General features: G+C 38.6%; 1 protein-coding gene across 9 annotated transcripts in view; it reads left to right on the top strand.

Moving 5' to 3' along the window:
* ESR1 (estrogen receptor 1) overlaps positions 1-15,927 on the top strand; it is a 344,709-nt gene that overhangs the window by 199,975 nt on the left and 128,807 nt on the right. For all 9 annotated transcript variants that reach the window (XM_070256168.1, XM_070256165.1, XM_070256164.1 and 6 more), the window contains one exon: positions 3,615-3,950. In XM_070256168.1, the coding sequence (XP_070112269.1) occupies positions 3,615-3,950 (336 nt within the window). The remainder of the gene's footprint in view (positions 1-3,614; positions 3,951-15,927) is intronic.

Below are 15,927 nucleotides of genomic sequence, written 5' to 3'. Positions count from 1 at the left end.
CCTCTGTGGGACTCAAAGAGGCATGGTGATTCAACTCACCGCTGTAAGTAGTGCTACACCTGAGCCATCGAAGTACTTTGCTTCTAAATTTCTCCAAGAAAGGAAATTTCGTGATTTGGCTCAAATGTAACTTCCTCTCTTTGAGAAGCTTGCTTTGTCTCCTCCTTGCGTCACTTCGTCTCTTCTATAGTGTTTTGGGCAAATCATTGATTCATTCAACAAACACTGAATGACTTTTGATTAATGTCTTTCTCCCTCCAAGCTGAGAACCTGACGGAGGGTAACGTGATCTGTGTTTGTTTAGCACTGCATCATCTGTACATATACATTATATGCATTGAACAACTTTTTACCATTGAACAAAGACTTTGCTAAACAATTTTTGATAACTGCCACCACTAGCACCTGAATTGAGTCTAAAATTCTCCTTCTGGAAATCAGATTGTCTGCATTGTGACTTCTTGGACCTTTGAAAGTGGGTGGTAATACTGTGTTTTGTATTGTTTGATTAACCTTCTATCTACTTGTCTTTATCTTTGAAATCTTTTAAAAGGAAGATAAATTACATTTATAATAGAAAGCATAAGCTCTATTTTTAAAAAGTAAAATGCTTGTTTTTGGTTGTAATCAAGTAACTCCGTAGGGAAAAACAATATCACCTTTAACCATTTCTTCTTTAGTCAAATCAGTTGCTTTTATATTTCCCTGTAGGGCTGATCTTAAAAGGTTGAAGTTGCTGCTGCAGCTTGCCTGTGAGATCTATTCACATTCTCGATCTCGTTCTAAAGTTGTAGAGTAGGGAGAGGAATTGTATTTGAGTAATACACTGACTAATATGGACAAACAATGCACTTTTTAAACCCAGTCTCCACCAAAAGTAGGTAAACACCAATCAGAATTCATCCTCTCAAAATCCTGACCTCAGAATTTCCTAAGAAATGTGAACCTAAAGGAATTCTTTGCTCTTGATCTTCTTTTTCTGGTTCTCATTCCAAGGCTACTGGTCTTACATTTTAAATGGAAGACAACGGAGTCATACAGGCTCAGGATGGAAGGTGTGTTGAAGGACACCCAGTGTGGATGCTCACTGGATAATTGAGTCCTTTGGCAACATCCTAGTAAAGCCTTCATCTAGCCTATTCTTGGAAACCTCCAGTTATCCAGTGCATCATTTCCTTCAGTAGCAGATTCTATCTTTGTTGTCAGCTTTGATTATTACAAACTGCTTCCTTATACTGAACTCTAACTACTCATGGTTTCCATATATTTCTTCTATTTTGTCATTTGGGCTCATAAAGAGCAAGTTGAACCCATCTCTCTTAGTCAGTTTCGGCTGCTGTAACAGAAATACCATAGACTGGGTAGCTTAACCAACAAACGTTCATTTTTCACAGTTTTGGAGGTTGGGAAGTCCAAGACCGAGGTGCTGGCAGAGCCAGTGTCTGGTGAGGGGCTGCTTCCTGGCTTGCAGACAGCTGTCTTCTCAAGTCCTCACATGGTAAAGAGAGCTAGCTAGCTCTCTAGGCTTTTCTTATAAGGACACTAATTCCATTTATAAGGGCTCCACCCTCCTGACTTAATCACCTCCTAAAGGCCCCACCTCCAGCTACCATCACATTGGCGGTTAGCTTTCAACAGATGAATTTTGGCGAGACACAAACATTCAGACCATAGCACCATCTGAGACCATAACAGCCCATCTGAGAAGGATGCTCTTGTTTCCTCTGAGTCTTCCTTTCTCTAGGCTAACCCCTCTTAGCTCCTCAGCTGTTCTCTGTGTTGCCTGATTTCATGCCCCTTCACCATCCTTGCTACTCTAATCTGAATAGATTTGTTTTCCTTATATGTACAGCATTCAGCAATGAGTGTGCTGCTCCAGATGTGCTCTGATGAGCTGAGACTAGAGCGTGAGTGTCGTTTCCCTTCATTCAGATATTATAATCTCATTAATAGTTGAAATGCCTGACTAAAGACAGTGGCAGTTCAGATGCAACTGTTCTTCTCATCTGATCTAGTTTACTTCTACGTGCCCTTCAATTTGTCTACTTTATCGACAATGGATAAAACTTTAAAACTCCGTTAGCTGAAAGGAAAAAATCTTCATTTTAGAGCCAGGATCTCAAGTCATACTTAATAGATAATGGTCTTGCATAAGTTCATTAACCTCTCTAAGTAGGAGTTCCCCAATATTTACCTTACAAGATCATTGTGAGGACTAAATTAGTTGTCAATTGGATATAAAGTGCTTAAAACACATGGTGAGTGCTCAGTGGGCATTAGTGAAAATAATCTTTGCTATTATTACTTATTCTGAGTTCTGGGAAATGCTTCTTTTAGTACTGAACAGATAGGAAGGGTCTGTGGCTTCATTATATTTTTAAAGTGTCATCTAATAAATATAATCTAGACCTAAAAGAATAAAAGTTATGTATAGAAACTTCATAGCCATACACTTGTCCAAATTCCTTGACAAATTATTAAAAAATAGAGCAAAGTTCTGACATTAATTATTCATTTGTTTTAAAGTGGTAGAACCGGGGATACGTTATAAAGAGTGTTTACATCTCGTGTCTTTAACAGAAAACATCATTGTATTAACTTTTTACCAAAATGATGATTACTTTCTTATAAATCTAAGACCTCTTGCTGTCTAACCTATCTTGGAAAGATTGACATTTTTCAAAATATAGAAGCTTGTATTAATTTTTGTCTTTTTAAGTATTTGTTTTGGCCGATATGCTTCAGCACCACAGCCTGTCCTTTTCCAGATTAAGATGCTGAGCTGAAACCCAAAAGAATCACTACCAAAGAGATGGGGTTCTCCCTCCCGCCTGTAATTTAGTTAGTGAGAACCACAGCTGGGTAAACCTGTGGAGGGAAATTATTTTCAACGATTTAAAAATTTTTATATTAGGAAAAGAGAACTACATTTGTGAAAATCTTAGAACCAAGTAAACTGCTTGAGGTTCTTGGGTCGATTCCTGAGGTGATGGGGTACAGCTTAGTAGCAGTGAAAGACTTGCTGAGCACCCGTGGGATCTAGGGGCTGTCAGAGACATGTCGGAGAAGTTATTTCTCTTTAATGTCTTCCCTGAAGAGGTCTAATTGGATGATAAAGATGTTTACGAAATGCTTTTTTAAGATGCTTTTTAAATTTACTATTAAAAGAATATTCATCGCAAAAACAGTCTTTGATGCTACGCCATATGGCAAGAATAACTAATTTTTATAATTATGTTCTTTTTATAGCATCTGTTACGCGCACACACACACACACAAATGCGCACACTCACAAATGGTTTGTCAGACCCAGCTTGTGCTGTCTCACAAAAGCCTATTGTTAAATTTTCAGGAGTTTTATAAGCCGCTTGATGTTAGACAAGTAGCTTGAAATTTGCCATGGTGGTGGTATTTACACCATGGAAATTGGTAAATACTGTAAATCAAAGCCTTTTTTCCCCCCTTCTTGGACAGCTGGTTGTTAAACTCTTACCACCTTACTGGTGCACCAAAGTATTTCTTTAAAGAAAATAAAGGCTATTAGCATTGATGATGGTTTTAGTATGAAAGTTTACTTGAAAAAAAAAACTGGTTTTTTTAATCTGTATTCTCAGGGATACGGAAAGACCGAAGAGGAGGGAGAATGTTGAAACACAAGCGCCAGAGAGATGATGGGGAGGGCAGGAATGAAGCGGGGCCCTCTGGAGACAGGAGGCCTGCCAACTTTTGGCCAAGCCCTCTGTTGATTAAACACACGAAGAAGAACAGCCCCGTCTTGTCCCTGACAGCCGAGCAGATGATCAGTGCCTTGTTGGATGCCGAGCCCCCCGTCCTCTATTCCGAGTACGATGCCACCAGACCATTTAACGAGGCTTCCATGATGGGTTTGCTAACCAACCTCGCAGACAGGGAGCTGGTTCACATGATCAACTGGGCAAAGAGAGTGCCAGGTAAGAATACAAAGCTCAACTTTTATTTTAAGAGGCAATAGATATTCATGAACTAATTGTGATGTCGTGGGAGAAATAGTGGGAAACGACAACTTGTTATCTAATTGGTTTCAAGGTTACATCACAATTTGTTAATTTTCAGTATCAATACACTGTAATTCTCCTGGAAATTAAGAAATGATGTTTTAAAATCAAAATCTAGAAGGTTAAAGTCTTTAACCTGACATTATTTATTTTTAACTCATTCTCCAAAAAGTCTGGGATGGACACTACATAATAAATGCATTTAATATTATATGTTCACAGTGTCAGGAATTTTTGACACTAGATCTGTGCTCTACAAATTTTTAATATTGAGGACTTTTGTTCAGAACACCTCAATTATTAATAAACAGTTTTACCTTAACGTATTTTCTTTTAAGGTATTTATGAACTAAAGAGATAATAGAAGGGTTCTTTCCATCGTTTCATTCTTTATTGAATTCTAATTATTACTCAACCATCTATTCTTAATATTTTATGAGAAAGGTAATACAGTAGAAAAATAAATTAGTTTCTCATCCCTGAGAGGAGTTTGTAGAAAGATATGGTGGCTGAAATGACACTTGGTCCTTCAGTTGATTCTCTCAGACCTGAAGTTCCTATAAAACTTGACTGTTGGTCTCTTTGTTTGGGGAGAACTCTAGTTATTATGGAAACAAGACTAGAAAATGACCTTCTCCATCCCCCAACATGTCCATTCAGGAGCTAACATAGATGAGCCAACGCAAGAGGAAGTTAGATCTTTTTTCTGGGCTTATAGATCAAATGAGTAATGGATTTAGACAGAGAGCTTCTCATCTGGTTTCTTTTAATAGGTGATATTAATTATTACCCATGAAGCATGGGATTTTTTATTAAACCAAATAAATGTGGAGTGTTGTACTTGTATTTCAAAGTTCACCAATCTGTTATAGGCCAAGTGAACATATATCTGGCCTTAGAGACTACTTCATGTATTTGCATATATTAACATAAAAACATGTGGTCATTTGAATAAGGATGTTGTGATCCAGACTTGGAAGAGGGCATCCATTTGGGTAGTGGAGATTGGGTTATATGGAAACATGGAGACTAACAGGCATATTTAGATTTTCAGGGTTAGTCCAACTGACAAGTAAAAACTCCTAGCTATCTTTGCAATTGAGAGTTTTATTGAGCTCTTACCTATGTTAGCATTCTCATGTGAAGCAGATCTATGATAGGCAAATATTGGAATCTAAATGTAACGTGGTTGTAGGTTTTATCTTTATGTTTGTTATAGCCTTTCTTTTTTTTGCTGAGGAAGATTCACCCTAAGCTAACATCTGTTGCCCATCTCCCTCTTTTTGCTTGAGGAAGATTGGCCCTGAGATAACATCTGTCATCAGTGTTCATCTATTTTGTATGTGGGTCGCTGCTGTAGCGTGACCACTGATGAATGGTGTAGGTCCACACCTGGGAACCAAATCCAGGCTGCCAAAGTGGAGCATGCAGAACCTAACCACTAGGCAACCAGGCAAGCCCCATGCCTTTTTTAAAAAAATGCTTTGGGAGAAGAGAAAAAAACAAACAAATGACAACTAATGGCCATATCCCTGAGAACTAACTTTTGGTTGCTAAGTTTTTTTGTCCTATAAGTGTATATTTTCCCTCAAGAAGTCTTGATGATATTAGTTCCAGAGCATTGCTGAACTCAGATGTCTATTTCTTATACATATCAATAGATTCCTATCATGACGTTTTTGTAATTATAAAAATTTGAAACAACTTGAAAACAATTGAAACAACTTGAAAAACTTTGAAACAAATTGAAAAAATTGAAACAACTGGATTTAAGCTCAAATATGTTACCAGTGGCTGATGAATTCATGGTAACAATCTTCCAAATTTAAGAATAAAATGGAGGCAGAAATCAGGAGAAGGAAAATGCCATGTCCTTGCCTAGTCATCTCATTGTTAAACCCAGAACTAAACACAGTTATGGTAATGAGATGTGTAGCAAAACCACTCTATAATTTGATTATGTTAGTTTAAAAGACTTGAGTAATTCTAAAATCCTTGGGCCAAACTATATCTTGTTGCTTGATGGTTTTTTAAAAAAAGATTGAAATTACATATGTGCGTGGGTGTGTACTATAGGAATACAGCTGTTATAAATCAAAAGCCTCCTTGTATGACCAAGTAGAATAAAATTAGTCATTGATTTCAAAAAGATGAAAAATGAGGGAAGAAAAACGTCTCCTGGAAAAACCTTGAAGATGACTATCAAGCTTTTCAGAAAAATGGACAAAGTCACATTTTGAAAAGCTTTCATATATCCACATATCATCTGTCATTTAAAAAAATAGCCCACATTGAAAATCTAATATAGACAATATTACATTTATGTGGTAATAGAGAATAATAATGGTAGTAATTTTAAAAAGAAGGAATAGGAGACATCATTAGCAAGAAAAAGAGCACGAAAGCCAGATCTAGAAGTACCTGGAATAAGCTAGATGATACAAAAGCCAGCATGGGACATTTGGATAATCTTCAGAATGGCTATCAACAGAACAGAAATTGTGAATTGACTTCAGTTTTTAAATTTTAGCTTTATTGAGGAATAACTGACAGATGAAGTTCTAAGATACTTGCAGTGTACATCATGGTGATTTGATATATGTATCCACCGTGAAAGGATTCCTCTTATCTAATTAATTAGCACATCCATCACCTCACACGTTTATCTTTTTTTGGTGAGGACATTTAAATTCTACTCTCTTAGCAAATTTCAATTATCCAACACAATGTTGTCAACTATAGTCGCCATATTTCACATTAGATCCTCAGAGTTTATTCATCTTATAACTGAAAGTTTGTACCTTTTTACCAATCTCTCCCTATTTCCCCCATCCGCCAGCCCCTGGCAACCACTTTTCTACTCTCTGTTTCTCTGAGTTGTACTTCTTTTTAGATTCCACATAAAAGTGCTACCATCCAGTATTAATCTTCTTTGTCTGGCTTATTTCACTTAGTATAATGCCCTGAAGATCCATCCATGTTGTCACAAATGGCAAGAGTTTTTTTTTTTTCTCATGGCTGAATATTCCCTTCTATGTGTAACCACCACATCTTCCTTATCCATTTATCTGTTGACAGACATTTAGGTTGTTTCTAAATCTTGGCTATTGTGAATAATGTTGCAGTGTACCTAGGAGTGCAGCTATCTCTTCCATATCCTGTTTTCATTTACTTTGGTTATATACCTGAAAGTGAAATTGCTGGATCATGTGGTAGTTCTAGTTTTATTTTTATTTTTTTGAGGAGGATTAATCCTGAGCTAACATCCACCACTAATCCTCCCCTTTTTGCTGAAGAAGATTGGCCCTCAGCTAACATTCATGCCCATCTTCCTCTACTTTATATGTGGGCTGCCTGCCACAGCATGGCTTCATAAGCGGTGCATAGGTCTGTGTCCAGTATCCGAACTGGCGAACCCTGGGCCACCGAAGCAGAATGTGTGAACTTAACCACTGTGCTACCTGGCTGGCCCCTCTAGTTTTAATTTTTTGAGGAACCTTCAGACTGTTTTCCATAGTGTCTGCACCAGTGTGCATTCCTACTGACAGTGCAAAGGGGTTCTCTTTTCTCCACATCCTCACCAACACTTATTATTTCCTTTTTGATGACATTCTAATAGGTGTGAGGTGCTATCTCATTTGTGTTTTGATTTGAATTTTCCTGATGATTAGTGATGTTGAGCACCTTTTCATGTACTTGTTGGCCATCTGCATGTCTTCTTTGGAAAAATGTATATTCAGTTTATTTTTTAATCAGATAGTTTATTTTTTGCTATTGAGTTGTATGAGTTCTTTACGTATTTTGGATGTTAACTCCTTAATCAGATACATGATTTGCAAATATTTTTTCCCATTTGGTAGGTTGCTTTTTCATTTTGTAGATGGTTTCCTTTGCTCTGCAGAAGGTTTTTAGTTTGATGTAGTCCCATTTGTTGGTTTTTGCTTTTGTTGCCTTTGCTTTTGGCATCAAATCTAGAAAAGTCATCATCAAGACTGATGTCAAGGAGCTTACCTGCTATGATTCGTTCTAGGAGTTTTACTGTTTCAAGTCTATATTCAAGTCCTTAATCCATTTTGAGTTGATTTTGGTGTATGGTACAAGATAATGTTCTAGTTTCTTCTTTTCCCCACTTTTTTTCAATTTCTGTGTGACCTTATAGCTGAAGTGAGTCTCTTGTAGGCAGCATATAGATAGGTCTTATTTTTATCCATTCAGCCACTCTGTGTCTTTTGATTAGAGAATTTAGTACATTTACATTTAAATTAATTATTCATAGATATGGACTTACTATTGCCATTTTGTTAATTGTTTTCTGGCTGTTATGTGATTCCTTTGTTCTTCTTCTTGTCTCTCACTTTCTTCCTTTGTGACATGATGATTTTTCTGTAGTAGTATGCTTAGAGGTTTTTTTGCTCTATCTTCTGTACCTACTATAGATTTCTGCTTTGTGGTTACCATGAAGCTTACATAAATATCTTATTTATAACAGTCTATTTTAAGCCAATAACTTTGAACACCACATGCTGAAGCTCTACATTTTTATCCCTCCCCTTTATGTTTTTAATGTCACAATTTACATCTCTTTACCTTATGTATCCATTAACAATTTATTGTTATAGTTATTTTTATACTTTTATATTTTAGCATTCATACCAGATTTGTAAGTGATTTACCCACCAACATTACAACATTAGAGTATTCTGAACTTAACTATATATTTACCTTCACGAGTGAGATTTATACTTTCATACGTTTTGCTGTTGCTGATTGCATCCTTTCGTTTCAACTTGTAGAATTCCCTTGAACATTTCTTGTAAGGCTGGTCTAGTAGTGATGAACTCCTTCAGCTTTTACTTGTCTGTAAATTCTTTCTCTCTCTTTCAATTCTGAAGGACAACTTTGCTAGGTAGAGTATTCTTGGTTGGCAATTTTTTTCTTCCAGCACTTTAAATATATCATCTCACTTCCATCTGGTCTAAAGAGTTTCTACTGAAAAATCTGCTGATAGTCTTATAGGGGTTCAATTGTATGTAACAAGTTGTTTTTCTCTTGCTGCTTTTAAGATTCTCTCCTTGTCCTTAACTTTTAACAATTTAATTATAACATGTCTTGGTATGAGTTTCTTTGGATTCATTTTATTTGGATCCCTCTGGGCTTCTGGGATATGGATGTGAATTCTTTCCTCAGACTAGGGAAGTTTTCAGCCATTATTTCTTTGAATAAGCTTTCTTCCCCTTTCTCTTCTCCTCCTGGGATTCTGGTTTTGTTGTTGTTGTTGTTTTTGGTGAGGAAGATTTGCCCTGAGCTAACATCTGTTGCCAGTCTTCTTCTTTTTACTTGAGAAAGATTTGCCCTGAACTAACATCTTTGCCAGTCTTTCTCTATTTTGTATGTGGGTCACTGCCAGAGCATGGCCACTGATGAGTGGTCTAGATCCATGCCCGAGAACCAAACCAGGGCTGCAGAAGGAGAGTACACTGAACTTAACCACTAGGCCATGGGGCCAGCCCCTGAGATCCCTTTAATGCATGTATTATCCACTTGATGGTGTGCCATAAAACCCTTAAGCTATTTTCACTCTTTTTCATTCTTTTTCCTTTTTGCTCCTCTGATTGGGTGAATGCCACTACTCTGTCTTCTAGTTCACTGATCCTTTCTTCTGCTTGATCTAGTCTGATGCTGAACTCTTCTATTAATTTTTTTCCAGTTCAGATATTGTATTCTTCAGCTCTGTGATTTCTGTTTGGTACTTTCTTACATTTTCTCTCTCTTTGTTGAAATTTTCACTTTGTTCATATATTGTTCTCCTAACCTCAGTAAGCATCTTTATAATTATTATTTTGAACTCTTAATCAGGTAAATCACTTATGTCCATTTTATTAAGATCTGCTTCTGGAACTTTTTCTTCTTCTTTTATTTGGATCATATTCCTTTGTCTTTTTTATTTGCGTTGACTCTCTGTGTTGGTTTCTGTGTGTTATAAAACAGTCACCACTGCCGGTCTTCACAGAGTGGCCTTGTATGGGAGATGAACCTGTAAATCTTTGTGATTGTCGAAGCCAGCTTCTCTGTTTTTAATGGATCCAAGTAGTTGAGGGTGTACAAAGACCTGTCAGTGTCCCAAAGGGGAGGATCTCGGTCAGCACCTAGATGCAGGCTAATTGGTAGCTGGACACTCAGGAAACAGCTTTTAAAGTATGCAGCTAGATCTCTTTTGGGTAAAGACTGAGAGATGCACGTTTTTGTCTGCTCCTTCTGCACTGAGCCCTGAGGGGATAGGTGGTTAAAAATTGTTTCTTTGCCACAGTTCTATGGGACTGGTGAATGCAGACCCCACTGGCCACCAGAGCCAGAGGATCAAAAGATGCATCCCCTGGGTGGCAGCCTCAAAAGCCTGAGTGCCAGACATGTACAAGCTCCTTCCAGGGTGACATTGGTAATTTAAAGTGGGCTACAGGGAAAATGAGGAGATGGTGTCTGCTGGCCTCACTGGTCTCCAGGGAGTATCACGGTCAGCCCCTAGATGGTGCAAATTTAGAAGCTTGACCCTCAGGTAGCAGCTTTTAAGGTATGTTAATAGGTCTTTTTCAGGGAAAGACTGAGAGATGGGGATTTGTGTCCACTCCCTCTGTGCTGAGGTTGAGAAGGATAGCCATAGTGAGTCCTTGTGATCCCGCTAGGAATAGTTTTTTTGTTATAGTCTTGTGTGTCCCATTGGCTTTCAGAGCTAGGTGTTTTGGGGGCTTGTCCCTTGGGTGTAAATCTTAAAAATTAGAGTGCTAGATATTGGATCCAAATCCTTCACTCCACAGGGAGAAGCTGGGAGTTGTGAATTCCCTCCTGAGTGTATGTTGCTGTGCCAGGGGTGGAGTTTATGGCAAGAGTGTGTCTCAGACTCTCCTACTCATTTTGATGTGGGTATTTTCTTGTTTGCCTGATATGGAGGAACCACTCAGCTAGTTTCTAGATTTCTTTCAGAAAGAATTGCTCTGTGTGTAGTTGTAGATTTTGTATGTCTGTGGGAGGAGGTGAGTTCAAGAGCCTCCTATGTCACCATCTTGGACCTGACCCCTCAACTTACTTCATTTGGAATGAGAATTTTAATAAAAATAATAAATATATTAGACTATTTTAGTAGTTCTAGGAATATGTTTTACTAACAGAATATTGTCAGAATTTTCAAATGTTGGTGACTATAAGTTGAGTTTTTCTTTCTCTTAACAGCTGGGCTATACTTTCTGATTTTATATATGTCTTTACTTAGAATCAAGATGTGAAGAGCATTAGGCATCATACTAGTGCAATGGTCAAGTTCCAGTCTGTGAAGTACTTATATTAAACCTAGCTAAAGACCACATCAAGAAATTTGTTGTTTTTCTTCATAACTTAAAAACAACAGTGGCACAAAAATTATAAAACCTATCTACTCAGTTGTGGCAAGGAATGCTTTTTTATAACACATGTTACATATCTGCTTTTTGATATCTAACTATAGAGAAGGCTTTTCTCTTTATTGTTTGGTCTAAAATTCGTTAATCTTTAGGAAGCATTTTATATAATCTTTCCTTGAATGAAGATTTAGTTTTAAAAGAGTCAGATTATTAAATCTTAATTTACTATTATACTATCCATGGTGAAACTCATCAATAAATGTAACATGATTTAGCTGAAGTTCAAAAAAGAAAAAAATATGGCTGCAAAAGTTGTTATATTTTTAATTTCTGCATAACACTCAATTGCATCATTGACTGCCTGATTCTTAGTTTCAGTGTTAATGAAGTACATTTGATTTTTGTGTCCCCAGAAGCTTGAATTGCATCATGAAACTATTACTTTGATTTATTAAAAATTATGCCATTTCCAAAATTCATTATAATTTTGTGTACCTCAAGGGGAATTTCATACTTCAAGTTCGTGTTGTAATTCTATCTATTTCAATGAATATTTGGGTAAATAGCTGGCCCTGGGCTTTTCATTGCCTTTTAAAAATTGAGAACTAGAAGCCTGACAGCCTTGCTGACCACTGGGTGCAGATCTTGGAGGGTGTGCTGAAGGAGAAGTGACCTTTCTTCTTTCCCTTTCCTGCCCAAGTCCCTTTCTACTCAACACCAGGAGTCTCCTCTTCCTTCTGAGCCCAGACTCTCCACCATTTTACTTTGGGTTCCCTCCTTGCTCAATTTTGGCGCCAGGGGGAGAGGCTCCAGTGTTTTTGGAAATGTCTCCCATCAACCCCAAGCTGAATTTTCTCCAAAGCCTCTTGTGTTGTCTCCAAGGGTGTGTGGTTGTCTTAGCCATTCCAGGGCTCAAGGCTTCTTCTGCCTCTGTGTTCACCAGGAATTTAGTAATTATCTTTCCTGACATGAATGCTCAGCAGCCTTGTTCAAATTAGCAATGAACAGAGCTCAGGAAATGCTTATTGAATGAATGAATAAATGAACGAATGAAAGGTAGCTTTCAAAACTCCTGATTTTAAGAAATCTCTGAGCCCTGTTAGAACTCAATTTTTCCACAAAGTAGAAGTGATCTTTAAGGCTATGATGTTCCTCTTTTTTGCCTCTCTTCAGAATCCACCTGCTGTTGTTACATCTCTCTAGCAGCTGCCTCAGTGAGGCTCATCTCCAACCTTTCTTTTGTAAGGGGCAGAGCAATACTCAGATGCACGTCCAGAGCTTGAGCTCATGGGACTTTAACAGGCTTCACTTGGCTATCAGCACATTAGTTTCACTTAGTGAGTATAATTTAAAACTTAAAATGAGTAGCGACAAGGGGACAGGGAAAGGGTACAATATTCCAGTCTGGCAATTGGGATCATCTTCAGGGAACACATTCTACTCTGGGATGTTCCTGTGGATCTCAGGGACTCAGCAAGACAACCCAGTACTTTGATTCCCAACCTATAATCAGATCAGTGGACCCTGCTCTCAGGCTGTCATGGTGTTCCAGCCTGTTTTGGCGTGGGCTGGTGATGAAAGGTAAGGTGACATGGAAGTATGGGTGACATCCTGAAAAGGTGTCAGATACGTATGTTTAAGGGTAAGATTTATAATTTGGGTTTTGCAACCATTCCTTAATAAGAATCTCGAGACTGGGTTAGAATTGCCCTGGCCTGACTGGTGGCAGCCCCTCTGGGCCGGCAATCTAGAGATTTCTTTGGAGTTCTCCATTTTTAATTCAGCCCTACCTGACTTCACTGCTCCTGTGGAGGCTCTGGTTGAAACCCAAGGAAAGCAGCTACTTCCTTGATTTTTCTTTCACATCTAACTTTGAAGATCTTATAGATTCTTGTTGGCTCAGATGCTATTAAGCCTTAAAAATTCTTTTCTCATCTTGAGAGTATTTGAGAAAAATGCCCCATCTGGGCCTATTTGCCCCACCCTTCTCAGGGTTTTGTTTCAGTAAGGCTGGGTCAGGGCCCCAGAATCTGCATGTTTATCTTGAGCTCAGTGGGCAACGTGTGGTCCTGCGTGTCCCCAGGTCACCCCATGGCCTGTGGCTCTGCTATCCAGGGGGGATTTGCCATAGAGAATGACAGTTTTTTGTAACTATTTATGTGCTAAACAGGTATGTTACTATTGAAGTCTGTTGAAGTGGGTTGAATTGTGTCCTACCAAAAAGATATGTTGAAATCTTAACCCCTAGTACCTCAGAGTGTCATTTTATTTGGAAATAGGGTCCTCATAGAGGTAATCGAGTTCAAATAAGGTCATTAGGGTGGGCTCTAAGCCTTATAAAGAGGAGAAATTTGGACAGAAAGATAGACATGCACAGAGGAAAGATGATGTGAAGACTCAAAGGGAGAAGACAGCCGTGCGATTGGAGCGATGCGTCTCCAAGCCAGGGAATGCCAAGGGCTCCCAGCAAACACCAGAAACTAGAAAAGGCAAGAAAGGAGCTTCCCCTCGAGGCTGCAGAGAGAGCATGACCCTGCTGATAACTTGATTTCAGACTTCTAGCCTCCAGAACTATGAGGCAATACATTTCTGTTGTTCTAAGCCACCCTATATGATAGCCCTAGGAAACGAATACAAGTGGTATAAAAAATAAAAAATGCTTGTATTTTTGAGGCAAAAGAAATAAGAAACTTTTGAATTAAGGAGGCTAGCTTGGCTCACTTAGTGTAGGTTTGGCTAATCATTTACTCTCATATTTTCTCTTCTCTGCTTGCCCAAGTGGTTCACTGAACTTCTGGCTTTGAAGTTGAACAGTTTAACAGTTCCATGCATCTACCTGGCAAATAACTTAAAAAAAATTTTAATGTGCAGAAGAACATTTTTATCTGGTAGTTTAATAGTTTCCCTTTTTACATTTATATCTTTGATCCATTTGAATTCATTCTGGTATACAGTGTGAGGTGTGGCTCCAACATTGTTTTATACAGATGGCTGCACAGTTGTTTCAATTCCATTTGTTGAACAGCCTCCTACAGAAGTATTTTTAAGGCTTCTTTTACAGTTGACCTTCCAAGTTCACTCTTTGCTAAGAGCTTTAAAAGTAGAGCAATGGATGTGACCCATTGGTTTACAAGTTTGGTTATTTTGCCCAATTCTGAAATCAAAAAGAAAAAAGAAAACAAGTGATTTATCCACAGATTATAAATTTTGCCTAATTTATAATGACTGAATATGTAGTGTGATTAGTCTGTCTTGTGTAGATGTATTTCATAACATCCCCATTAATCTTAGAAATAGGAGGCAAAAGTTCATGAGACTTGATACATGTTGAAAAGACCAAGGCTGGGAGGAGGTAACTGGGTGAGTTACCATTCAATATCCCCAGGACAGAAAAGTGGTTCCCAGGAGAGAAAAAGAAGGATGTACCAGGCTTCTCCTCTCTTTTCTCATCTGTTGTAGCTGTCTCCCAGATGCTCCAGTACTCAACCCTGAGTGCTCCTGCCGCTTTTAACCAACTTGAAAAGTTAGTCCCCTCGGAGCTTCAGCTGTTTACTTTTAGGCTCGTGATTTCCAGATTTCATTCTGTAGGTCCCAAACACCTAAATATTCAGTTCCCACTTTCAGCTGCCCACAGACCACCAGTTAAATATCACACTTCCCCCAACATATCTGAAACCAAATGAGCCATTTTCCCTTTCTTACCCCTTACAGCAAACTCATTTGTTTCTCCTGATCCACTCCATTTCTGCCAGGGGCTCCACCTTTCTTTTTTATCCAACTTTGGAATCATCTTTGTGTCTGGCTCTATCTTCATGATGTACCATCAGTTCTTCCTCCTCAACATCTCTAGATTTTGGCTTTGTTTCTGTTCCTGGTCCACATCCTCATTACTTTCCAAGATTCAGTTAGTATAATATCCTCCTAGCTTTTTTTTTTTTTTTTTTTTTTTTGAGGAAGATTAGCCCTGAGCTAACATCTGCTGCCAATCCTTCTCTTTTTACTGAGAAAGACTGCCCCTGAGCTATCATCCATGCCCATCTTCCTTTACTTTATACGTGGGACGCCTGCCACAGCATGGCTTGATAAGTGGTGCATAGGTCCATACCTGGGATCTGAACCGGCGAACCCCGGGCTGCTGAAGAGGAATGTGCGAACTTAACCACTGTGCCACAGGGCCAGCCCCTCCTAGTTGGTCTTGGTTCTAGCTTCTCCTCCCTTCAATTCATCCTACTCATCACCACCAGAGTAATAGCTGTGAATCATCATTTCAGAATGCTTCACTCCCTGTGTCAGTTTCCTATGGCTGCAGTAACAATGTTTCACAAACTAGCTGGCTTAAAACAACAGAGATTTACTCGCTCACAGTTCTGGAGGCTAGGCATCTGAAATCAAGGTGTCAATAGGGCCGTGCTCTCTCTGAAGGCTCCATGGGAGAATCCTTCCTTCCCTCTTTCCAGCTCCTGGCGTCTCCTGCCAATGCTTGGCGTTTCTTGGCTTGCAGA

The sequence above is a fragment of the Equus caballus genome, chromosome 31, assembly GCF_041296265.1.
Source record: "Equus caballus isolate H_3958 breed thoroughbred chromosome 31, TB-T2T, whole genome shotgun sequence".
NCBI lineage: Eukaryota > Metazoa > Chordata > Mammalia > Perissodactyla > Equidae > Equus > Equus caballus.
This window is presented reverse-complemented; position numbering and strand designations above follow the sequence as displayed.